This window comes from Durio zibethinus, chromosome 7 (assembly GCF_047325235.1).
Source record: "Durio zibethinus cultivar Kanyao isolate XHJ-2024 chromosome 7, ASM4732523v1, whole genome shotgun sequence".
Lineage (NCBI taxonomy): Eukaryota > Viridiplantae > Streptophyta > Magnoliopsida > Malvales > Malvaceae > Durio > Durio zibethinus.
In genome coordinates, this window is record NC_143168.1 from 14,789,327 (window position 1) to 14,814,158 (window position 24,832).

Sequence of the window (24,832 nt, forward strand, 5' to 3'; positions counted from 1 at the left end):
TCGTCCGAGCTTACCTCTTCTCACGTCTCGAAATTTTTCTTTGATACCAATTGTTAAGCCATTCACATCTGCTTCAAGCATTCTTCTAATACTAGTTGTTAGGATCGTAACAGCTCTACTTCCCATTGTTAGGCAAAAAAACTCTCAATCAATTAATCATTCAAGCAAGTGGAAGTGACAAAAAAATTAATCATCTATATAATAGATACTAATTTAACGTAATTCTATCCAACTTAAAATGACATTACATTTTCAAATAAGAGATAAGAGAAAAGATCCACTAATTATAGAGAGTTATAAATTCATCACATCAATCAATCACTTATAATCAATATTCATGGACATTTTTCTATAATCTTATAAAGTATTATCAACCTAAATAAGCACATATTCAAGTAAAACATCTCAATTTCCTCTAGTTTACCCAAACAAGCATAATAATCATTATAGTTATGTGGATTACATCATTCTCCTATAATCTACTCACAAGCATAATAACCAAACTTATACATATATATGAACCCTCTTAATCTTTTTTATTCCTAAAGACTATCTAGCCAATGAAAGCTTATAATTCTCTTATATTTTTCTCTCATACCTAGTTCTATAGAACTACCATTATTTATAAGCATATTACATTGTTTATAAAACTTTTTCTCTTACAAATTTTCTTATCCACCAAATAATATCTAACCAATTTTTAAAAAATTTTAAATAAATCTCTATTTAAATGTTTTGAAATTTGATTCACTATTCTCAATTTATATAGTAGAAGTCATCTTTAAATTATCTAATAAAATTTTCCATATGTAAGAAGAAAACTGCATAATCAAATAGCACTACCTGAAGTTTTTATTTTCCCCTAGTATAGATTAATAATTAATGCTAAATAAAGAAATTAAGAAATTGATGTATCTATTTTTTTAGGACAAGTTGATGTGTCTATTTTAGTGAACTTGTGAGCAATGTTTAACAATCGTTTTAATTTCATTCTGTAGTATAAGAAAAAAAATTTAAACCAAGAAAATTATCTCATTTCAAGGCAAAAGCATATAGTAAATCTAGACAAAAATTCAAATTAAATTTATATATCGTCCATAAAAAATTACTGATAGAGCAAATTGAACATTTTTTGAACAACGAAAATTAAACACAAACTCTATACTTGGAATGTTCAATCTTTACCGATTCAAGTTTTGATGAAATAAAAATCTTTGTTAAAGTGTTTAGCTGTCATTGCAAGTTGTAAAGGTTTTTTTAATACTTTTTCTAAGAAAAGAACCTAACTGGGGCATTGATCCAGAATTTTAATTAAGTGCATACACAGTCTTTAACAATTGTATATATCCAGAAATAAAAATCAGTATTTTTGTTTATCTTTTGATAGAAAAGGCAAATCAATTAAACTCTCAGCAGCACAAACGATACGATCCTTCTTAATTAGGAAACAAGAGAGAATTACTTAGATTTCTCCCAAGTTTTAGTCGAAAGTGTTTGATCAAAGTTTGACACAAATTAAAAGTTTTGATTTAATTAGACAGCCATTTTTATTTTTTTTTTGTAATTGCATGAAACTAGGAGTGAATGCAGTGATCGCATATGGTTCAAAATTTTTACAAATTATCAACTAATCGCCAGTGTCAATGGAGTCTGCTCTGTCTATAGCTTTCATTTCGTATATATATAGCCTCTGTAAGTTAACGGGAAGCCAAAGAAGATGGAAGATGGAAGATGGAGGGCGCGAAAATAAGCAAAAAAAGCAGGGAGGAAAATAACTGCATACTAGAGATGGGGATTTTGTTTTGGCAATGAAGGTAAAGACAGATACGCAAACAGACTGCTGCGTATGCCATCATTTCTGAGCTGCCTGTTCAGATGCACAATACTTTTGTGTGCGCAACACCACCACCTCGCAGCCGTAGGTCGTTTCTTAATATTGCTCTCTCAATTTTCACTTAATTTTTCAACATGTTTAATGTTTTTGTGATTTCGGTTCATTGTTATATCCTTACTAAATTCATATACAATGTTTGACTTGAAAATAATGATTTTTTTCATACATAAGTTAGTGTTTTCGTTTATCTATTAAAAACAAAAAGGGATTGTAAGGAACCTGAACTTAACTCAATTAATTCATATAATCACTCTTAATTGGTGACATTCGATATATTTGAGATTCAAATCCCTTTCCTATCCCGAATCCATGGTCTCTTTTGTAAAATAAAAAAACCTGCAACTCGAAATTCTATTCTGAAGCAATGGGGTGTTTCTAGCTAGTTCCATATATTGTTGAGTTTAAGTTAGTGTTGTTTTGTGATGTAGGAATTAGTAGTTGGGGAAGCCTGTATTCTGAACACTTAAGGGCATCTTTTAGCCACAAGGTACCTTACCGGCATCGTTGAACCCCAACAACTACACAGCTCGAAATCCTTGAGCGTTTATTTGATCAATGCAATGGGAGTCCTGGGAAGAATAAGATCAAAGAGATTACCACTCGACTGGCACAACATGGTGAAATTACCCAAGCAAACGTCTACAATTGATTCCAGAACCGTAGAGCTTGTTCCAAAAGAAAGAAAACAGATTTTGACATTGAAGATGAGCCAAAGAAGAAGAGCAAAAACTTGGCACAAAGGAGTGAAATTTTTCATTTTCATCAGAGTTCCTATAGTATACTAGGATATTTCATTAATAAATAGGTTGGTTACAATCCGCATTAACACAAGACAATAGAGATGCAGAACATTCTTCTACCCAAATTGATTCAGAATCTAAGCTTTCTCCATCTCTAGCTAATTCATGCGCCACTATGTTTCCTGGTCGTCTGATGTGCTTCACCTTGCACAGCTGGAATGTTCTCATGTTTGCATAGGCCTCTTCAATGACAATACCAATTGGAGACAGGTCAGCTTCTTCAGTTCTTAGCCGCTGGATCGCTCCCAATGCATCTCCTTCCAATATAATGTTGGGAAAAACAACAATACCCACGCGCAGCAACCACACACAAAATAACAAGCTCAAATCAAGAATAAGAAAACACAAATATATTTGGTTCAGCCCAACTCAAAATGGCCTACTCCAAATCTAATCCACTATCAAATAAATCTTTATAATTGTGAGACTTTTAGAATGAGAAAAGTCTCCTAAAACTCCTTACTCAAAACTTAACTCAAAACCCAATTACACCCTTTAATAGCCTACTCACTTAGCTATTCTCTTGGTGTCTAACTCTCTGGGGTTATTAAACTAAAACCAAAACATCTTATTTATAAGGGTGAAACCCTTTATACCTTTACTAAACTCCCGATGTGGGATACAAGACAAACTCAAACTCACTTAACTTTCGATGTGGGATTCTGAGATTCAAGACAAATCCCAACAAATCCTCCCTTGACTTGAATCTCCAAACACTTCAACAGTATCTGCAAAGCTAACATGCTTACCTTTCTTCTTTTCTTTCATCACAGGCATCTCAGCAACTGAGCCTCCATCAAACATGTACAAGTGATTGACCCTATTCCCTTGTAGAATCACACTACCATTCTTATACACTTTCAACCAATCATTACTACCATAAAATGTGTACCCCGAGAAGCTAACTCAACCAAAGCAATCAAATTGTAGTGACAATTTGGTACATACCTTACATGACGAAGTGTCCTAATAACACCATTGTGAGATCTAAGGCGAACACTCCCAATGCCTTGAATCTGCACCTTTTCTTTGTTAGCAACCACAATATCCCCATACTTTTCACTCTCATTCAACTCCACAAAGCAGCTCCTATCATTGCAAACATGAACTGTAGCAGCTGAATCTAAAACCCAACCTTTATCACTTTTCAAAGTCTGGGTCTCATCCACACAAGTTGTCAAAACAACATCATCATCATCAGACAAGACAGCAGCAGTATCACTCTTTTCTTCATCTGATTTCTTCTCATCATTCGTCCTTTTGAAAGCAGCCATATCCCTTCTCAGCTTCCTACAGCGCACTTGGATATGTCCATTCTCACCACAATAATAACATTCTACATCACTGTAATCTCTGTCTCTTGACTTAGATCTCCATCTTGATCCATCAATCCTCTTTTGAGTCCTCCCTCGATCAAAACCCTCTACAGCTAGTGTACTCTCCTCAGGTGATAAGTTCTGAGCTCCCATAAACCTTTCATTCTCACGCAACAGGACAGTCACATCATCCAATTTCAAAGTAGACCTGCCTACTAACACAGTCTGAACTAAAGGCCTATAAGACTTGGGTAAAGATGACAGCAAAATTAAAGCCTTCTCTTCATCTTTTAACTCATCAACAGAAATCGCTAGCAATTGAGAAATCAATCTATTAAACTCATTCAGGTGATTATGAAGACTCATACCTTCTTCCATCTTCAGAGAATACAGATCCATCTTCAAACATAATCTATTAGTCAATGACTTTGAAGCATAAATACCTTCAAGCTTATCCCACAAACTCTTCGGAGTACTCTCAGTCAACACACTGTATTTTACCTCTGGAGCTAGCTCCAATCTAATAGTACTAACAGCTTTCTTCTGAATCCTATTCCAATTAGTATCAGACATCCCCTCAGGCTTACTACTCTCTAATGCCTGATCCAACCCTTGTTGTACTAACAGATCTTGAATCGTACTTTGCCATAACATAAAATTACTCTTTCCATCAAATAACGGAATCTCAAACTTAGGCATAGACATACCAGACATACCTTTTTCAGACATCTTCAAACACTACTTTACAATCTCTTGGACCCACGAACCTCGAACCTCGCTCTGATACCACTTGTTGGGAAAAACAACAATACCCACGCGCAGCAACCACACACAAAATAACAAGCTCAAATCAAGAATAAGAAAACACAAATATATTTGGTTCAACCCAACTCAAAATGGCCTACTCCAAATCTAATCCACTATCAAATAAATCTTTACAATTGTGAGACTTTTAGAATGAGAAAAGTCTCATAAAACTCCTTACTCAAAACTTAACCCAAAACCCAATTACACCCTTTAATAGCCTACTCACTTAGCTATTCTCTTGGTGTCTAACTCTCTGGGGTTATTAAACTAAAACTAAAACATCTTATTTATAAGGGTGAAACCCTTTATACCTTTACTAAACTCCCGATGTGGGATACAAGAAAAACTCAAACTCACTTAACTTTCGATGTGGGATTCTGAGATTCAAGACAAATCCCAACATATAACTCTCGTGAAACCCAGCTCCCCTGCAAAAACTAAAGCCTTTAACTGCTGCCCTGCCCAACTTTCCAAAGACCAGGGATCTGCGAGTCCTTGAGTTTAGCAGCACATGCACCCAATACATAACCCCTAGTGTCTCGAATAACAACCCCCACACCACCAGTTCGATGTTCTCTATTGAAAGCTCCATCAAAATTAATTTGTATATGTCCAATTATATTTATATTGTTTTTGTTATACATAAAACTAACATTCAAAATCAAATTTTATAACTTAAAAATTAAAATCAAGCCAATTACGTCAAATAATGCCATGCCATGCTATATCAATAGACAATAGGTGATTATGTCATCTTTATTTTTCTTTATACATTTTTGCTACTTGCTATTCAAATGATCAATTATATAAATAAAATCAATATTATGTATAAGTAATTTCAATATTTTAATTTTTTTAAAATTTTAATAGTAGACCATAATTCCAATTAAGTAATCAATACTTATAATTTTTTTTAAATTATTGTACTATTTAGTGAGGACTTTGATGGTGATATTTTTTTGAAATTATCTAATTATTTTTTCATTTTCAATTTATTATTAATGAATAATAATGTGGACGTATACTGTTTGAAATATCATTAAAACTATTAATAATAAATTAATAATTAATGCATAAAATATGAAAAATAAATATTAAATATAAGCTACAATAAAATCATTAATAAGTTTTTATCATGAACAAAATTAATTTTATATTTAACATAACATAATTTCCTATTATTAGTAAATTATTTTTAAATCATTTAATTTTGATATTTTAATTTTATATAATTTAATTATATTTATTTAATTTTAAAAGTAAACGAATCAAATATGAATTATTAAAATGTTAAAACTCCAATGATCCAAAAGTCAAAATCGAAAAATTTGAAATCAAAATTATACATACTCAAAATTATTCAAATTTAAATTAATCTAAATTTAAATTAATTTGAACCAAATATGCCGAACCCAAAATAACCAAAATTTTTCTGATTCAAATTTGATTTGATTTAAAATCAAAATAATATGAACTCCAAAATGATTTGATCATTTCTTGATTTAAATTTAACTTAATTTAAACATATATTAATCTATTTTTTAATTAAAATAATCCGATCCAAAATAATTCAATCCAAATCTAATCTTATCAGTCCATTTATCACCTAAAGACAATATAAAGAATATTAGTAATTGAAAAACAAGTTTAAAATACAAAATTTTAAAAAGTAAAAGTCCAAAATAGCATTCAAAAAAAAAAAAAACTCCTCCAATGATTTTGCATGGTGAGAAGAGAATGGCTTAAACATTTTGATATTAGTAGTAAGACGTGGCATGATGTGAGGCTGAAAGTAAAGGACATGACCAAAGAAGCAAAAAATTTCCGAACCATTCCTTTAGACTTTTGCCAAATATCTCCAAAACATGTGTGCCTAGAAACAACCACAAATCCAACTATACATGGCATTCTTTCCACAACAGCACCAGCTTCAGCTTGAGGCAGCTCCTTAAAATGCGCGCCCTCCTTACCTTAAGGCCTCCATGCCTTTCTTCTTCTTCTCTTCCAATTACTTATAACTTCCATTCCTCTCCTTCTGCTTCTCATTCTTCTTCTTCTTCCGATTCCTTTCACTCTAGCTTTAGACCCAATAAGCATTTCCACTTTTTTAAGCCTTGTTCTTCTCTCAGAGAAACAAAGAAGCGGCAGTCCCTTCAGAAGAGTCCACCCAATGCTCCACAGAGTCTGAGGTGGTTCCTCAACCCCAAAGGTGATGATGACGAGAAGCTCAAAGTGGATGAGGATAAGGGTAAGGGTGAAGGAGGGATCGAAGGGGATACTGCACTTAAAGGTACCGTTTTGGCTGGAGTTTTACTTGTGGGTGTTGTTGGTGGATTTGCTACTGTCGGGTATGTCTACAAGGATCAGATCAATGCTTTCTTGAACCAATTCTCTACTTTCATTGAAGGTATTTCTTCACGAAATCTAGACCCTTTTTCAGAATTCATCCGAATTTGGTCTTGCTTTTGTTAATAGGGTTATTTCATGTGAATGATGATTCTTTGTTCATTTAATTTTGGAATTCGGATTGTTTTATTTTGATAATTAGAAAACCAATTGAGGTTTCATGTAAATTTACGAATTTACTTTGCTTTAGCTATTGATGGTCGAGGCTTTGGCCCCTTGCTATGCATCTTCTCTCTATTCCTGATGAAAGGGCATTTTATGTTTCATCTTTATTTTTTTATGTTTTTAACCTTCCTTGATTACAGTAGAATGAGTCATTCTTAGCAGCTAGATTAAAATGATAAAGAAACGATACTTTTTGTTTTTTTGGACCGTTGATTGAGGGTGATAAAATGTCATTTGTCCCTATGATGGAGAGACTTGTCTCCTTGACTATGTGAGGTAATAGGTGGTTAACGATGATTATAAAATGAGTGCATTTTGTGGCATTTTAGTTGTATCTTGTTACGCACAAAAGAAACTTTAACATTGTAATTCGTGTGATGCTAATGCATATACAGTTTTGCCTTTGAAGTTTCTCTGCGTTGTGGGAACTCGTTGCCTGACATATAGTGCTGACAAAGTCCTATAATTTCATTTAGCCTTTTCTGGAAGTAATTTCAGATTTGATTAGTAAAATGTGCTTATTAAACAGACTCCAGTATTTTAATGGTAGACATTTCTTTCAATGAGCAGGTTATGGCCCTGCTGGATATGCTTTGTTTGTAGCAGTTTATGCAGGATTGGAAGTAAGCATTTATCATTAATCTTGTGCTTTGCCTCTTTTATTTGGTTCTATTTGAAGCCCTCAGTTACTTAGTTTTCTAGATTTTTCATGCAAGCTAATGATGGATGTAAATTTCGCATCAGAGGTAATAGAGTTGAGAATTTAGGTGTTTTCTCTTCTCTGGCTTAAGAGTCATTATCTCCTGAAATGTTTATAACTATATGTCATTGCAAATCTCTCTCTCATCATCTATTCTATGTGGACTTCTACGGAGGATTCAGTCTAAATTTTCTATTCAAATGCTTAAGACCAGTATACTTTCCTTATCTTTGCTAAAAGCAACCCTGTCTTTTCTGTTATGTTGCAGATCCTCGCTATTCCTGCCATTCCATTGACTATGTCAGCTGGTCTTCTTTTTGGCTCTGTCATTGGCACCATTATAGTCTCTATCAGTGGAACGGTGAGTTTGTTCTCTTCCAAACATAAAAGAGGAGAGAATGTGAGTAACTGAAATTTATGTATTAATATTCTTTTAATCTTTTAGGTGGCCGCAAGTGTTGCCTTTCTAATTGCTAGATATTTTGCTCGTGAGCGTATTCTTAAACTGGTTGAAGGGAACAAAAAGTTCCTTGCAATTGACAAAGCGATTGGAGAAGATGGCTTCAGAGTGGTGACCCTCCTTAGATTGAGCCCTTTGCTCCCATTTTCACTGGGGAATTATCTCTATGGATTAACATCTGTGAAGTTTGTGCCATATGTGTTGGGAAGGTTTGCTTCTTCTTCTTCTTTCAATTACTATATTTGCTTGCTTTTGACATCTGTTGTGATGTTTAACAGTTGTTCAAGAGATTTTCATTACTTTATTAATTTTACAATCAATTGCATTTATCTTTTACTTATATAAACTTTTTTGCAAATTTTAATTATTAAAGAAAATTAAATTTATTAGCATGAAAAAAAGGGCTAGGATTGTCATTCTAAGTGTTGCTAGGCATGCTCTCACAACTCCAGTTTTAAAATAATTGACGTAATGTTTCTCCTGGTATGATTGACTGCACAGCATTTTCCCATATAAATTACTATTATCCTGGCAAGATTCAGTTTTCCGTTTAAAACTTGTTCTCTTTGGAAACGATCAAAATTTGGTGCATTGAATTATTACCAATTGCAGAATTCCCAGATAGCCTTACATGATGTTTGCCTAAAGCAGCTTTGTTCACCTGAAAAGAGGTCCCTGGTTCTCAATTATGAGAGAAGAAAGGGACCCAAAAGAATCTTTATTTAGCCCACGGTTTTCTATGATTTAAAAGCTGGATTATGATCTAGAAACCAACTTGATTTTTTGTAGAACAGTGAGAATAGCCTCTAAGTTTGGGAATAGAAGTTTGCTGAAGTCTTTTACATGCTATTCACTTTTTGCTTCAAACTGATCCAATAATTGCCATGCAGTTGGTTGGGGATGCTTCCAGGAACATGGGCTTATGTCAGTGCTGGTGCATTTGGTCGAGCAATTATTGTAAGTATTCATTTGTATTCCTTGTGAATTATCTATATGATCAAATTTTAGTCATTCAAACTTCATATCTTCTTATCCGTGTCCTCGCACCTCTTTTTCCTTGTCTAATTTTCTCATCCTTCTTTTACCTTCCTAATATAATTGATGTAATGTTTACATGCATGCAAGTCTCATTTATTATCATTATCTTAAATTTACCTGACCCCATTAACCAATGCTAAAGCCTAGCTTTGCTTCTTCCTAGCATCTTTTGGTTCTTTCCTAGGCAGTTATTAGAAGCATTAATTTCTTTGTCTCTAGGAAGAGTATCAGTTCTATTAGAATGAATTGGAGCAATTTTCAATCTGAAAATAGGTGTTGTCATTTATGAGGTTCTCCAACAGTGCTACTGGAATGTTGCGTGCTATTCAGCTCGTCCCAACGAAGCCATAATCTGAAACTAATTGGTATTAGCTATGTGAATTTATTTTCTCCTTATTTTTAGCTAACAGGCTTTTATGATCCTTTTTTATGACCTGAGCCCATGTATTTTTTAGCTACTGCTACCTGTCCTACTTGGCTCAAAACAATCTTGTGTATGAGCATTCCTTGGTCTATGTTGTGATGGCCAAACCATCCTGCACTAAGTTTATCCTCTACCTTATAACAATTTCAGCATCTTCATTTTAGTTCTCATTGATCTTCTTTCAATGGTTACATAGATGAAAAATAATTTACAAGCAGTTTACTATTAGAAGGAATTAGTAATCATTTTGCCATCCAATAACGTCAGTTACTATGCTAATTCTTGGGAGTCGATACCAATTTGTGTTTTCATTCCTACATTCATTTTACATCCTTTGGGTGTGTTTGGTGTATAAGATTAGTATTAGATTAAATAATGTCATACTATCTTGTGTTTAATGAATGCTAGGATAATATAATTTATTTATTAGTCAAAATTATCTTTCTTCAAAGTTGATACAATTCAAATTATTGATATAATTTTTAAAGCCATAATAGGATATATAAATTTAATCCCATGGATTGAAAATAATCCTCTCTACTTTGGGAGAACTAAATCATTCTATGGCAAGAGGATGATGAATCCTCCTTACAATCTTTAGATACAAACCAAATATAATATAAGATAATTATCATCTTATGCATCAAACATGACCTCTGAGCATTAAATTATTCATTGACTGGCTGTTAAGTGGTTGTTTTTTGTTGCAATAACTTCTGTTACCTTACAATTGCCTGAGTTATGTTTTATAAAATTAATTATTTTTTCCCATTTGGGAAATTTTCAGCAAGAGGAATCAGATTTGGGGCTTGGTGGAGGAAATGGTATATTGACACTTGGACTCGGATTGTTGGCCACTGCAATAGCGGCAGCTTATGTGACACAGCTTGCAAAGGTAATATCATTTGGTTACCCTTTTCTTGTTATCATAATTGTGTTGGTTCTTAATTGGGGATGCATATGAGGGTTTTCCCTCTATTGTGATGGATAATTCATTTACATTAACAACGGTGTTTTACCCCTCGGAAAAGGAAAAAAACTTTTTTAACAATGCCATTTTGCCAAATATCTCAAAGACCTTTGCATTGCCTATGTTCATATCATCAGTCCAAATTTCATTAACCTAATTTGACATCTTAATTCCAATTCCAACAAGTATGGGAAATGTTCGGATTGGTGGTTATCTAGTTGTTTGACGGATTGTTGGCATTGAAAACCAATCATCTTCGGTCTCGATTTTTCTTATTGTATCTCCCTTTGTGTTTATTATCTGACATGGTTACTATTTCTGTTGCCCGGATTGCGATGCAGGACGCTGTAAAAGATATCGAGTAAGCATCAGGCATGGGTTTTGCACCACTTAAGTTGATAACAGTACAGTTGAAAATTGTAAAATTGGCGACTGCAAATCTGGCATGTAAATCAAATTCAAATTTGTATAATTGAACCCAATCTAATCGAATGGTCTCGATTTTACCTTTCTAGTGAATGTATCATATCATACCTTGTTTTTTTACATAAATCATTAGCAATAGCTTTAATTAGGCTCGAGGCAGACAGCTTTTCTGGTAATTCATGCAGTACAATTAATCGATCTTTCGTAGGATTCATTAAAATATTATATAAAAATCATACTTATAATAAGCAGGAGATTTACATAATTTTAAATTATAATTGGTTAATTAAAACATTATAATTAGGAGAATTAGAGGTAAAACACTCCTAAAGATATAGCCATATACTTCACCTATCTGCATTGTATTTCTGCAAAAGTTATAATGAAACTTGAGTTACAGCATGATAATTTAATTAATCAAAATAAATATTTAATTATATGATCGTCGGATGATATTATCTGAAGAATTTTATTCAAGTTACACTGCTTTTAACAATAGTGAAAATAAAAATATTTGCCTGCTATCTTAGTAATTCAAATATCAGTAATTGATAAAGATAAAAAGTTCTTCGATGGTAGAAATAAATCAAGAACAAAATTGAATAGTTATCAGTTATGAAAAGGTGAGAATTTGTTTATGGGCATGTCCAAACACTCTTTAAAATCTTATGTAAGTCCCTATTAATCTTGTTTAGGTCCCTCTTAGCATTAAGGTATAAATTCTCCGCCACCAACCAAACACTCTTTAAAATCTTATTCATGTCCCAACTAGCATTAAGGTCTAAAAGTGTTTTTTTTTTTTATAAAAAAAAATAATAATAATAAAAAGCTCGTCTCTCCGTCACAATCTTCAATGTAAAACATGAAGAAAATTTTAAGCCATCAAAAAATTTTAATTTTGTAAACCAAACGCTAAAACATATATTTGTAATTAAAAAACACTTCGAAAGATAAAATTTTTTATTTCTATAACTTTAAACTTTTATTATTTTATACATTTTTTTATATATTTTAATATACCAATAATACTATTTTACACTAATGCTAAAACACTTGATATTCTTAGATCACGTATTTTTAACCATACTTTTACACATACTTTTTTTAAATCAAACTTTTCCAAACAGCAGCGGCAATATTAAACTTGGCCTTAGCCTACATTTGGTTTCAAAACTCAAAAGGCATCTTTTTTAAGGTTTATTGCTTTTTACTAACAAAGCTGATGCAACAGAGACAAGGACTGTTGTATTATTGCTGGATCATAATCATTAATCATCATAGCCAGGGAAGACAGTTCAATGATCCCAAAAGACATTCCGGTGGGATCAATGATCTGCAGCAATCAACCGTAACCTTTCTTCTTTTCTCAACTTTCTGCATCGTAAGTTTTAGGTTAGTCAAAACTCAAAAGGAAAGATTTTGCATCCTACCCTCGCAAACCTCAAAGCATCAGAATAGCATAAATGTGTTGTAATAAAAAATAAACAAAGTCATAATAGTAAAAGTAACCCCTACTTAGTAGTACACAAAACAAATTAGTTTTGAGGTAGATTCATAATCTCTTGCAGCACACGAAAATCCAGGTGCAAGAAAAACATTTGATGTGGAGTAATGATACTTATATGTAAAGTATTATGCAAATATTGAGCAATTAGGCACTTTGTGATTCTTCGTTTTCAACAGGTAGATGCGAAGAACTGCTGCCAGTATGACTGGGATTTTCCATTCGAATCATGCATTTGAAATATGGTTTTGTATAGAATTTGAGAATCTTTTCAGCTGATGTCTAAGGCTAGCTTGCAGTTCTTGGGGGGAGAGCATGTCTGGCTTTTGTAGGACTTTTACAGCAGATCTTGCTGCAAAATTGATCTGCAAGAAACAAAGCACAAAAAGTAACTACAATGAAAAGGCTATTTGATATCATAATATTGGATAACTGATTAAGAACAATCATTTGTGATGCTTAAAAAATAAATAACACAAAAATTTCACACTCCATGAAAGATATTCTGCAGCAGTGTGTCAACCAATTCAAAAACAAGATTATACAAGCAATTTTCAGGTTGGCGCATCATGATGCCAAGTGGTCTTGAGGATGTGAAAAAAAGTATGGTTTCAGGAACCAAAATGGGCAAGATTTTAAAGATTATGTCAAGTTTTCCATCTTAAGTTAGTGGTTTAGATCTCAAAGAAGTTAAGGTAATCTATCACTGATAAAAAAAAGGAGGAAGATAAACTAATAACACATTTCAGAGGTGATTTGAACCAAACAGATAACCCAAAGAATTAAATACGTTACTAACTTGAAAGTTCGTTTCTTTTTTTTTTTTTTTTTTCTGGTCATTGTTATGTTGAGACTTACTTAATCTAAAGCATAATTTTGGTAATTTAGAAAAAAGCAGGCTTAGTTGGTTTAGTTTTGGCAAATGCATAACTGCTACCTACATCCTTTATAAATAGCACCTTACCAACATTAGCTTTATTCTTATTCACTTTTTCTCTCTTCTATCCCTTCCAAGCTCTGGTTCTATTCTTAAAATTTCTTTATGAAAAGAACTTCAGTTCTCACAAAGAACTGCTAGGCAAGATTTGGGCCTTTCTCTGCAAGTTGGGAGTGATGTCAGCAAAGCAGAAAAAGTCATAAGGTTTGAATAACATGAGTAACAGTCGAGAGGAAAGAGACTATTTTAAAACAAGGGGGTTGTAAGTGTAATTTCAGGGTTTATTCAGCGGTACTTTGTAATTCAATATATAAGCCATGCATACTGGTTTGCTATTATGTTATCCGCAATCTCCAAACATGCCAAAGTTAAGGCATCCAACAGGGCAGAACTCATTGAAACCTCTTACAAGAGCATATCATTGACCCTCTAAAGGAATAACCTTCAAAATGGTTCAGCTAATCTAGTTATATAAGGTATCATCAAGACACCATTTTAAAATTCTCCCCCTACAATTACAACAGCCTTTAATGTTAAGGTTGACCAACTGTAAAGTGGATCCCTGGGTGCAGTAAATAGTTCCGAAGGAACAATGTTTCAGGGAGAACATATTCGAGGACACAATTATTTCCATGTTTCCTTATTCTTTGCCTCTTAGAGACCAGGCAAATTTCTTTGCCTGACATTAGGATTATACTAGAGGACAAGGCAATTATTCTCAAGGGTAAGTATACATAGAGACCAAATCTCCTATAAATGTGCTTTGGGAGAAAAAGAACCAGGTAATGCAATAATGACCCAATGCCACTTCTTTGGCTTCTTACTTATATGAGATATCCTTGCTTTTGTGCACCTCGGCACCTACCTTTTCTTGTGTCCACAGAATTAGTGCCCAGTGCATGTGTTAAATGAAAATACCAAAAGTATGAATGCAAGTAATAGTTAACTTTAAGATGATGATTCCGGCAAGATGGCTCAACCCAGAGATGACTTTGAGGGCAGTTAGGAGACACTGGATACAATATCTGAAGCCAGTCTCCACTCAAAAGCTAAGTTCACAACTTAAAGGTTGATAGTTGGTCTTCATCCTTCCTAAATATCCAAAACCTTATTCCACATGCAGCTATTAACTCAACCTTAAAGATAAAATCCTTTTCATGGATATGTTTTTAACAAATTCCCTAACAAAATAAAAAGAACCAATTAAATTGAATGAGAAAACCATTTTATCTAGCTTGATTCACCAAGTCATTAGCACAAACAATCTGCTAACATATCCTTGGCATTAGAAGGCGTACGATGACATGACCAACATAAATTTGAACCATAAAAGCAAGTAATTTTCTAGGGTATTGGTCAGAAGGGACAGCCTACGGTATGAAGATGATACATAGAGAAATTTTCTAGAATTAAAATCTGCAAAATTGTTAAGCCAAGAGCAAACTATTTAACTACTTATCACTAAGTTTGCCAAACATGATATAAACAAAGTAAACACATCAAAGTGACTGTTTGGTGTTATTAGAGAAAGGAACAAAGCAGAATAAAATCTAATAAATGCCAAAAACTAAATGAAATATGAATTTAAGAAGAATTGGTTGCATCATACCGAATCTGAAGCTGTCTTCAAGAAAGCTTTTGCTAGAGGAACTATGCAAAACCTTTTGAAAATGAAGCCAAAGAAACAAACATAGTGATTAATCAGACCAAATCCATGTGAATTCTTTCTTTCTATCTTTAATGAAAAGAATGAGAAAACAAAACGAAAGAGAGAGAAGGAAGTTACATTCCTCGGCCAGCAGCTAGAGCTTCTTCCGATGGGTCTTTCCATTCATCAAACCTACATTTATGAATGAACCAACAAAACAATACAATCATTAAAACCCACAACAGAAAAGAATATGTATATGCGTAGACAGACAAGAGTTGAAAAGTCTTACACCCAACCATAACGGCGGTCGAATAGGAGGAGCTTGGAAGATGGTTTATTGCCGTTCGTTAGCTCCATTCCCGTTCACTCGTAGCAGAAACTGTCTTCTCTCTTGTTCTGCTACTATCCTTCAATTAAAAAGAAGACCCAATGCAGATATTCTTGGATGGATTTCAACTTAAAGCCCAAACCAGACACCCAGAAACGCCTTGTTTCTGGCCCAAACATATTACCAACTCCCTTTTTATTTTATTTTATTTTATTTTTTTACTTTTTCCTGTTTCAAAGTTGGATGGATATTTATTAAAATCCAAACTTTATATTTATTAAATATCAATTTTAAAAATAATTATATAAATCATTTATATTAAAATTTTAATATATTAACATCACATTTTATTTTGATAAATATAGTTTGTTGTTCTTTAATTACAAATAATATTATACTACAACGATCATTATAATTAATAGTGTCATTAATTGTTATAGTTCATATCTTAATCATTTTAAACAAAAAATAAATAAATAATAACTTGAACAACGTGGTAAAAATGACAGAGATGAATGATAACTCAAAAATGTTTTAACAAAAATGTTTTAACAAAAATATGGTTTTTAACAATAGCTTTTGCTTTCTTAATAGAAGTGGTCTATTTTTATTATAAATCTTGGACATGTACGGTATTCGTTAGGATGTCGTGTGTCACCATTGGCTTTTTTTTATTTAATTTTTTGTGCATTGTTACGATAGTTTCTTTTTTTTGTTTTTGTTTTTTATGTTTTAAATTTAATAAATTTTATAATAAAAGAAATTGATAAATATTTTTTTTTAAGAAATGTCAATGGAATTATAGATGAGAAAAAGGCTTCTATTTGAAGGGCTTCGACTGATTTGAATTCAATTGATGAGTTTCTTTTAAATTTAGGATTGGCTAGATTTTTATTTTTAAATCAAGATTAGGTCAAATGCAAGTATAAAATGTTTCACCTTACCAAGGTATACATAAATATATGTTTTATTATTTATTTAATTATATATATGTATTATATTAATAAAATTATTATTTAATAATCTTAATTTAATAAATTCATATGACATTTTATTTGACTTCATTTTTCATCATTTCATTTTCTTATTTTTAAAATTTTTAATTAGATAAATTTTGTAAAAAAAATTTAATATTATTAGAGATGACAAAACAACTCATATTCTATGGATTTTAATTTGACTCGATCCAATATATATAAGTTTTTAAAAAATTTGAGAACGAGTCAAATTTTTTCGTTTTTTAAATTTGGGGTCAAATCATAGATTAGTTTAAAGTGTTCCTCTTGCACCAAGAATATATATAATTAAATTTTATTATTTATTTAACTTTATATTTATATATATGTATTTTATAAATAATGTTATTACTTAATATTTTGATTTAATAAAAATATTATATTTAAACCTAATTAAGATGTAATCCATTTATCATACATTATGTAAATTTTACTCATTTTGATTTTTGTTTTACCGTTATTCAAGATGTCAACATGACATCTTATTTTTTTTACATTTTTTTTCTTGCTTTTTTTTTTGGTTTTTAATTTAGAAAAATTTTGAGGAAAAAAAAAATCAATAAAAATGTCCATATGACAACCTAATTTGGCTTTTTTCTTTTGCCCTTTTTTAATTAAATAAATTTTATAATAAAAAGAATCAATGGATAGGAGTGGTAAAACAATTCATATTCGACGAGGTTTGATTCGACCGATTTGATAAGAGGTAATTTTTTTTTTGTATTTTTTCTTTACTTTTTGCTTTTCACTTTTTTTTTTAATTTTTTAATTAGATAAATTTAATAAAAAAATAATTTCAATAAGAAAAAATACAAAATTTTATTATTTTTTAATTAGATAAATTTTTTTTTTGGTTTTGTGTTTTTTAATTACAAAAATTTTACTCATTTTCACTTTTGTTTAACCCTTATTTAAGGTGTTAATGTGATTTTATTTTTTTTTGCCTTTTTCTTCCTTTTTTTTTAATTTTTTGTTTTTAATTTAGATAAATTTTAAGAAAAAAAAAACTCAATGGAGATATTCATGTGATATCTTAATATGTTTTTTTTTTAATTAAATAAATTTTGTAACAAAAAAATCAATAAATAAAAGTAACAAAATAATTCATATTCGATAAGTTTTAACTTAACCGATTAATGGGTAAATTTTTTTATATTTTTTACTTTTTATATTTTTTATATTTTTAATTAGATAAAAACCCAAAAACGCATTAAAAAAAAAGAAAATCGAAAGAAAAAGGGAAGAAGGAAAACATATACCAGAGAACTATGTGTTTCATGCCAACCTTCTCTCATTAAAATTATCTTTAATGCTAGTAATAATAGAAAGTAGAAAATAAGTTTTGAAACTCTAATGTAAAATAAACGTGTCAACTAGGAAAGAAATTTCGAAAAATCAAAGAAAGAAAGTTTGGAAGACCCTGCGCCTGTCCAATATAAAACTATTAAGAAAGAAAAATAGAAACAAAAGATACTTGTCACTCTCAAGATCCTTAGGGATTTTTTTTTATATAGAATAGTATTAATTATAATTATTTTTTAAAAGATAATAATGCACTTACTCATATAAAAAATAATTAATATTTCTTTTATTCTAACAATGTACAAATAAATTTTTTATGTATATTTTAATGTTATTCATATTTAAAATATTGAAAATTTTATTTAACCAAAATTTTAACACATTATTTTATAACATAATAATTAGGATTTTAAATATTAAAAATTATAAAAATACCTTGAAATATTTAAAGAAATAATACTTATAAATATTATAAATATTATTTAATAAAATAATATTAAACATATAAAATATAAGGTAAAATATACTAATTTAGATATAAATACAAAATAAAATTAAAAAAACAAAAACAAAAACCTTTTTTGGTTGAAGGATATTTTAGGAACCAAAAATTGAATAGTGGGAGTATTACGATCAAGGTTCCAATGCAATACCAGGTCACTAATCCCCTCCCCTTTAGTCCAAAATCATGGGTCTAGTTTAGTCGATAAACCCAATTGCACCATTCCTAACCAAATGAAGCATAGCAATTACAATCATTATATAATAATTAATAAATTATAATTTAAAATTTAAAATTGTACGTGCTCTATTATCATTTTATATAAAATTTACATTTATAAATGATAAATTTTTATATTTTTTATTATAATTAAATAATTATTTAATTATAATAAAAAAATTATATGTGAAATGCACCTATTACCCAAATGCAATAAAAATTGTGAGTTGAACCAAAAAGTGGCAATGATATGGTGACATCCAAATCTGACTTTAAATCAAGAATCAGACCTTTAATCTGTTTAATCATCGATTTGATTATTAAAATATGAGACAAGATACAAATTTACATTCAATTTTTCAATTGGTACAATTTTATCACTATACTTTTAACTTTAGAAGAAATTTATCATAATTTTTGGAGTAATAATAGAATATTTAGTAAAAATTTTCATTAAACCATGAAACTTAAATTTAATTTCTTCTTTTATTTTTTAATAGCATAATAATAAATAATAATGTGTACAAAATTTATTATTCTTTATCACGATACTTTGGCTAAATATAATCCTGTTTTTTTGGTCATAAAAAAAAAAAAAAAATCCTATTGTCGTTTTCTTGTATCTCTTTAGCGTCTCGGTCTTCCTTCCCTAATATTGTTCAATTTCGACACTAGCCTTCACATCCTATTCCATCAAGATCCAACAACACAGAGTCTCTCTCTCTCTCTCTCTCTCTCTCTCTCTCTCTTTCGCCATGAAACTCTCCTTCTCTCTCCCTTCCAAACCAAAACCCACGCAAAAAGCGCCCATCCCCAACGCCTCCGCCCACGAAGACCAAAACCATAAAGAATTTGTCACTGAATTCGACCCTTCCAAAATCCAATCCCACCCCAACTCCATACCTTCTTTCATAATCCCTCCCAAGCAAAACGAATGGCGTCCCTACAAGAAGATGAAAAATCTCGACCTCCCTCTCCAATCGCACGCCTCTCGTGATCTCCAATTTGAGCTCGATTCCTCCTCCCAGCATCCCCATTCCGACACCAACATCTCTTACGGTCTTAATCTCCGCAGCAACTCCGCCAAGGGAGAAGCGGATGAAGAACAGGGAATTCCCGAACCGGCAGCTTCTGTCGAGACTGTCCTTCTCCAGAGTTTAAAAGAGGATTTGAAGAGGCTGCCCGAGGATCGAGGGTTTGAAGAGTTCGACGATGTTCCTGTGGAGGGTTTCGGTAAGGCTTTGCTTGCTGGGTACGGGTGGGTTGAAGGGAGAGGAATTGGGAAGAACGCAAAGGAAGATGTTAAAGTAAAGCAGTATGAGAGGAGGACCGACAAAGAGGGTTTAGGGTTTAGTTCTAAGGAAACTAAAGAAAGATTACACGATTTCAAGAATGCCAAAGAAGAAACATTGAAGGAGAATGGAGACGGGTTTTTCGTTGGGAAAGATGTGAGAGTGATTGAAGGGAGAAAAATGGGTTCGAAAGGTACAATAATGGAGTTGGGTGGTAGTTGGGTTGTTTTGAAGTTGAAGAACAGAGATGAGGAAGTTAAAGTTCGTAAATTTGAGATTGCTGATTTGGGTTCAAGGGAAGAAGACAAGTGTTTGAGGAAATTGAAGGAGTTGAAGATAATGGAAGGCAAAGATTCGAAACACAAGAGGGATGAAAGAAAGCTTATCAAACAGAGCCGAGAGAGTGAGAGTGAGAAAAGAAGTGAAAGCGAAGTTAATGTTGAGAGAGTTAGGAGTAATGGTGATCGAGGGGTTTCTTGGCTTAGAAGTCACATTAGGGTTCGGATTATTAGTAAAAGTTTGGAAGGGGGAAGGTTTTATTTGAAGAAAGGGCAGGTAGTGGATGTTGTTGGACCATATGTATGTGATATATCAATGGATGACAGTAAGGAATTGATTCAAGGGGTCGAGCAGGAACTGCTTGAGACTGCATTGCCGAGGCGTGGTGGTCCAGTTCTTGTTTTGTATGGTAGGCATAAAGGTGTCTACGGAAGTTTGGTGGAGAGGGATTTAGATAGAGAAACAGGTGTTGTAAGGGAGGCTGATAGTCAGGAGTTGTTAAATGTGAAACTTGAACAGATTGCTGAGTATATGGGGGATCCAAGCTATCTTGGTTATTGATTATGGCATTTGCCTTCGCACCACAGTAACTAATCCATGACATGATCTCTGATCAAATAAATAGGTAATTTGTGCTCAATTGTGCCCTTTGGCATGTCAATCTATGTATTCCTTCCATTGCAATGAAAATACTGAATTATCTGCTGTTTGGTCCAAAATCGTAACTCCTGCTGTTCTTTTATTCGCACATAATGTATAAGCTTTCTCCACTAGTGTTCAATAGGAAGATTAAAAAGTTTTGTTGAATAAAAAAGTATTCAAATAGATTAGAATTCCTCTAAAAATGAAAGTGAGGATGGGCTTTCCTCCTCACCTCTACCTGCCCCCACTGGCCTACCCTGACTCCCACCATGATAAAAGACCCAAACTTCAGTAATTATTTTGGATGTTGACTTGATCTGATGACATAGCTGGAATGAGCAAAAGCTTGCTACGTTTATGAAACTGCTAGCTGTTATTTCTCTTGGCTTGTTGTGTCCTCTATTTACCATTTGTTTTTCTTCTCTGCCTCATGGCTATGAAGCATTATGTGGTAAAATAGACTAATGTTAGGCAAAAGGATACTTAAAGAGACAAAAAGGTGAGAAAATGGGTATCTTGTGCTGAAGTGACAAAGAGGCCTGTGTCTTCCATCCAGAGGTTATAAGCTTGAAAGAAAACGGTCATCCGCTTAATATTCTTATGAAATTCTATGTGTGTGCATCTTTTGTTCTAAATACTTTTCTTAAAGATTAATATATTTACTCTAAAAATATGTAAATATCTAGGTATTTTCTGCAAGTTTCTTCAACTGTGGTGGTTATTGATAGATTTTGTGAGATTTTTAGTTTATTATTTTTCTAAAGATATGTAGTTCTAAATTTATTACTTTTCTTAAAAAGCATGAAGGAGATATATTTTTGTTAGTTAAGTTGTAGATTTGGTTTTCCATTAACTATTTCTGTTAGTTATTGGAGGTATCTTGCTTATTATTATTATTTTTTTATGTTGCAAATCAGTTGGTTGCACAGGATTTTTCTTTTTGCTTCTCTCAAATTCCTTTTGTCTTGTCATTTCGTATAGTTATTCACTTACTGCCTAAATTTGGAATTGTGTATTTTTATTACAAATTTGTACATATATTGTGAATTCACTGATCGGTGGTTACAGGCACAATGATAAGTTTGGTCATTGTGACTCTGGAGGTACGAGTTCAAGTGGCAAGGACAGCTTCTTGCAAAAGCCAGGGGTTAATATTCCCTTGATCCACAATGTGGAAGTCTCGTACATTGCCCCCATTCCCCTTCAACTATTTGTACATTCGAATTGGATTGAGGCTATATGTAAAATGTTTGTTTGACTGAAAGTCCAATATTTAAACATTGAGCAAATATGCAAATGCAATGTAAGTGCTAAGTCAAGAAAAGTAATTTAATAGTAGTGTTATGTTAGTCCACAGAATATCATTCTTATCATCAAAGTGTGTACTTATGATAAGTTTAATATGGATTGTAATGATGGAAGAAGCATTTTCTTTAATGGTCGAAGTATGTAGTTGAATTATGAATTGAAGAAGATGAATAACAAACAGCTTAGCCAACTTATCTTTGGGATAAATCTTATAATTTTTATCGTGAAAAATATTATATTTGTGTCATATTTTATATGAAAATCATGTCTTACAATTCCTATAAACAAAAAAATATAAAATACAGTTTTTTTATTTTATTAAATTTATCATAATGGTTTCGAAGGTCGCTAGTTGAATTTAAAAAAATAAAAATGAATTCATCATCAAATTATTTGGTTAGATATGATTGATCATTTATTAAAATTATTTTTTAGTAAAATTTTAAAATTAATTAAAATTTATTAAAAATATAAATTTTGGATTTGCAAAAATAATTTGAGTTTGAGAGTGGATCACGCATAAAGAAGGATTAACATTTCACAGTGTTCGTTAAAAAGTGATATCAATTAATTATGTGTTATCTTTTAATTTTGATAAAAATGTACTAATTTTGATATTTAGAGTTAATTTTCTTAATTTTTTATTGTAATAAAAAATATATTTTTATTTTTAGTTGTTTGCTTGAAAAATAAATAAGAATCTTACATATTAAAAACTTTTTAAAATATTCTAATACTTTGATAATCTTAAAAGAAATTTTATCATTTAAAGATTTTTTAAGATTCATTATTCGGATTTTTGAATTTATATTTACTATGCATATAGTAAAACATGATATCTATAATTTAATCCAAATAATATTTTTTAAAAAATTTATTTCTTATTCTATTTATTAAAAAAAACAAAAAATTTTCATCAAAAATTATTTTAAATGGCCCAATACATTGACGACATTTTAGATAAATTTTCTTACCTATAGATTCTTAAAAAATCATTCTCGAATTTCATTATAATCTTATCCTTGGAAAGTTTATTTACGTTTATAATATGATACATATGGATTAACTTGTGATGCTGTTGCATTGCATAAAAATTCATTTTTAGAAATGAAAAGTAAACAAGAATTTTTTGTATTAAAAATCATTCTAAATATTATAATACTTTGACAATAATTTTAAAAGAATTTTCTCACCTAAGAATTTATTAAGAATTACTATTCGAACTTTTTAATAATCTTATCGTCGAAAATCCGTGTTACTTTGAGAGTAACGTGTAATATGCACATGAAAGTTTTTTTAAAATTTTTTTATTATAATTTTTTATTGCATATTTTATTTTTTTTTAAAAAAAGACATATTACTTATTTTTCTTATATTATATTTTTTATTACACATTTTAATTTTGTTTTAATCACCTAATTATTTTGTAATCATTATTATTAAAATTTTTTAAGGGAACAAAGTAAAAAAAAAATTTTTATTGAAAATTTTTCTAAATACCTAATTCTTTGGCAATATTTTTAAAAGAATTTTTTCATTTAAAATTTTTTTAAGAATCTCTATTTTGACTTTCTTAAAATTCCATCATTGAATAGAGATTTCCTTTTTCTCTCTTTTCTTATTTATTTATTTATTAGTAACATTTTTTTAATAGATACATTGTACTTTATTACTTTTTGGAATTGAAATTTTATTTTTATTAGCACTATTTTACTACAAAAATATTAAATATTTATTATAAGGATTTAAGATTTTAAACATGCATAAATAAGAAAATAAATAATTTAAAAAATAATTAAAAATAATATATAAATAGAAATAAATAAATATAATAAAAAATTATCTAAACTGGTAGGTCTAGAAGTGGTTTAGTGATTTTTTTGCAGTTCAAACTAGTTCAAAAGTGGATTGGAGGTGATTTTTTATGAATTTAATGGTTCGGTTTGATTTAAGACAGGTTTGCAGGCAGTTCACTTGAATTGGTTTGAGGTTGGTAGCAATTTCTTGATTTGGGTCAAGCATGTAGGTCTTGGGTCAAGTTTGGGCCAGCACGTGGGTTTTGGGGGTTTTATACGGTATCATTTTGGGTTTTCTTCTTATATAAAAGTCATCCCTCTTTCTTTAGCTCATTTTCAACCTTCTTTACAAAAAAAAAAAAAAAAAAAAAAAAAACCTAAAAAGCACTCTCAATCTTTTCTCTAGAAAACAGTCAATTGTCACCATGCATTATTACTCATTGACGTTGGTCGCCACCGTTGACTTCTCCTGTCGGTTGTCAAAAAATTTTAAAATCACAAAAGTGATCCTCATATCCTCATCTTTCTACTTTCAGCCTTTTTTTTTCCTTGAAAAAGCCTTAGAAATCTTATATTTAACCTTGTTTTTATGATGGCGTTTTGGTTCCCTATTCATAGGGATTGAGGGATTGATGTTTGATGTTGTTTTT

The 24,832-nt window shown here is 31.0% G+C and overlaps 2 protein-coding genes and 1 pseudogene across 3 annotated transcripts; 2 read left to right on the plus strand and 1 right to left on the minus strand.

The window, feature by feature from the left end:
- Positions 1-6,698: 6,698 nt before the first annotated feature.
- On the plus strand, positions 6,699-11,499 carry LOC111276808 (SNARE associated Golgi protein family). Its single transcript, XM_022862665.2, has 7 exons — positions 6,699-7,224; positions 7,959-8,011; positions 8,357-8,449; positions 8,534-8,757; positions 9,439-9,505; positions 10,798-10,905; positions 11,322-11,499. The coding sequence occupies exons 1-7, from the start codon at positions 6,771-6,773 to the stop codon at positions 11,343-11,345; spliced, it is 1,023 nt and encodes a 340-aa protein (XP_022718400.1). The 5' UTR covers positions 6,699-6,770; the 3' UTR covers positions 11,346-11,499.
- A 1,334-nt stretch (positions 11,500-12,833) lies between these two features.
- LOC111277689 (uncharacterized) lies at positions 12,834-15,935 on the minus strand. The gene is made up of 4 exons (XM_022864092.2): positions 15,788-15,935; positions 15,634-15,687; positions 15,457-15,508; positions 12,834-13,275 (listed from the first exon to the last, which is right to left on the minus strand). The coding sequence occupies exons 1-4, from the start codon at positions 15,853-15,855 to the stop codon at positions 13,138-13,140; spliced, it is 312 nt and encodes a 103-aa protein (XP_022719827.1). The 5' UTR covers positions 15,856-15,935; the 3' UTR covers positions 12,834-13,137.
- A 3,537-nt stretch (positions 15,936-19,472) lies between these two features.
- Positions 19,473-22,578, plus strand: LOC111276809 (protein MOS2 pseudogene; annotated as a pseudogene). Its single transcript, XR_016343499.1, has 2 exons — positions 19,473-21,061; positions 22,147-22,578. The product of XR_016343499.1 is annotated as a protein MOS2 pseudogene (transcript).
- Positions 22,579-24,832: the final 2,254 nt, after the last annotated feature.

Excerpts from the sequence above, each read along its gene's own strand:
- LOC111276808 (XM_022862665.2), top strand. The coding sequence starts at position 6,771 with ATGCGCGCCCTCCTTACCTTAAGGCCTCCATGCCTTTCTTCTTCTTCT. Across the intron at positions 8,012-8,356 it reads CAGTTTATGCAGGATTGGAA|ATCCTCGCTATTCCTGCCAT; the intron begins GTAAGCATTTAT and ends GTTATGTTGCAG. Across the intron at positions 8,450-8,533 it reads TAGTCTCTATCAGTGGAACG|GTGGCCGCAAGTGTTGCCTT; the intron begins GTGAGTTTGTTC and ends TTAATCTTTTAG.
- LOC111277689 (XM_022864092.2), bottom strand. The coding sequence starts at position 15,855 with ATGGAGCTAACGAACGGCAATAAACCATCTTCCAAGCTCCTCCTATTC. Across the intron at positions 15,688-15,787 it reads GACCGCCGTTATGGTTGGGT|GTTTGATGAATGGAAAGACC; the intron begins GTAAGACTTTTC and ends TCATAAATGTAG. Across the intron at positions 15,509-15,633 it reads CTAGCTGCTGGCCGAGGAAT|GTTTTGCATAGTTCCTCTAG; the intron begins GTAACTTCCTTC and ends CATTTTCAAAAG.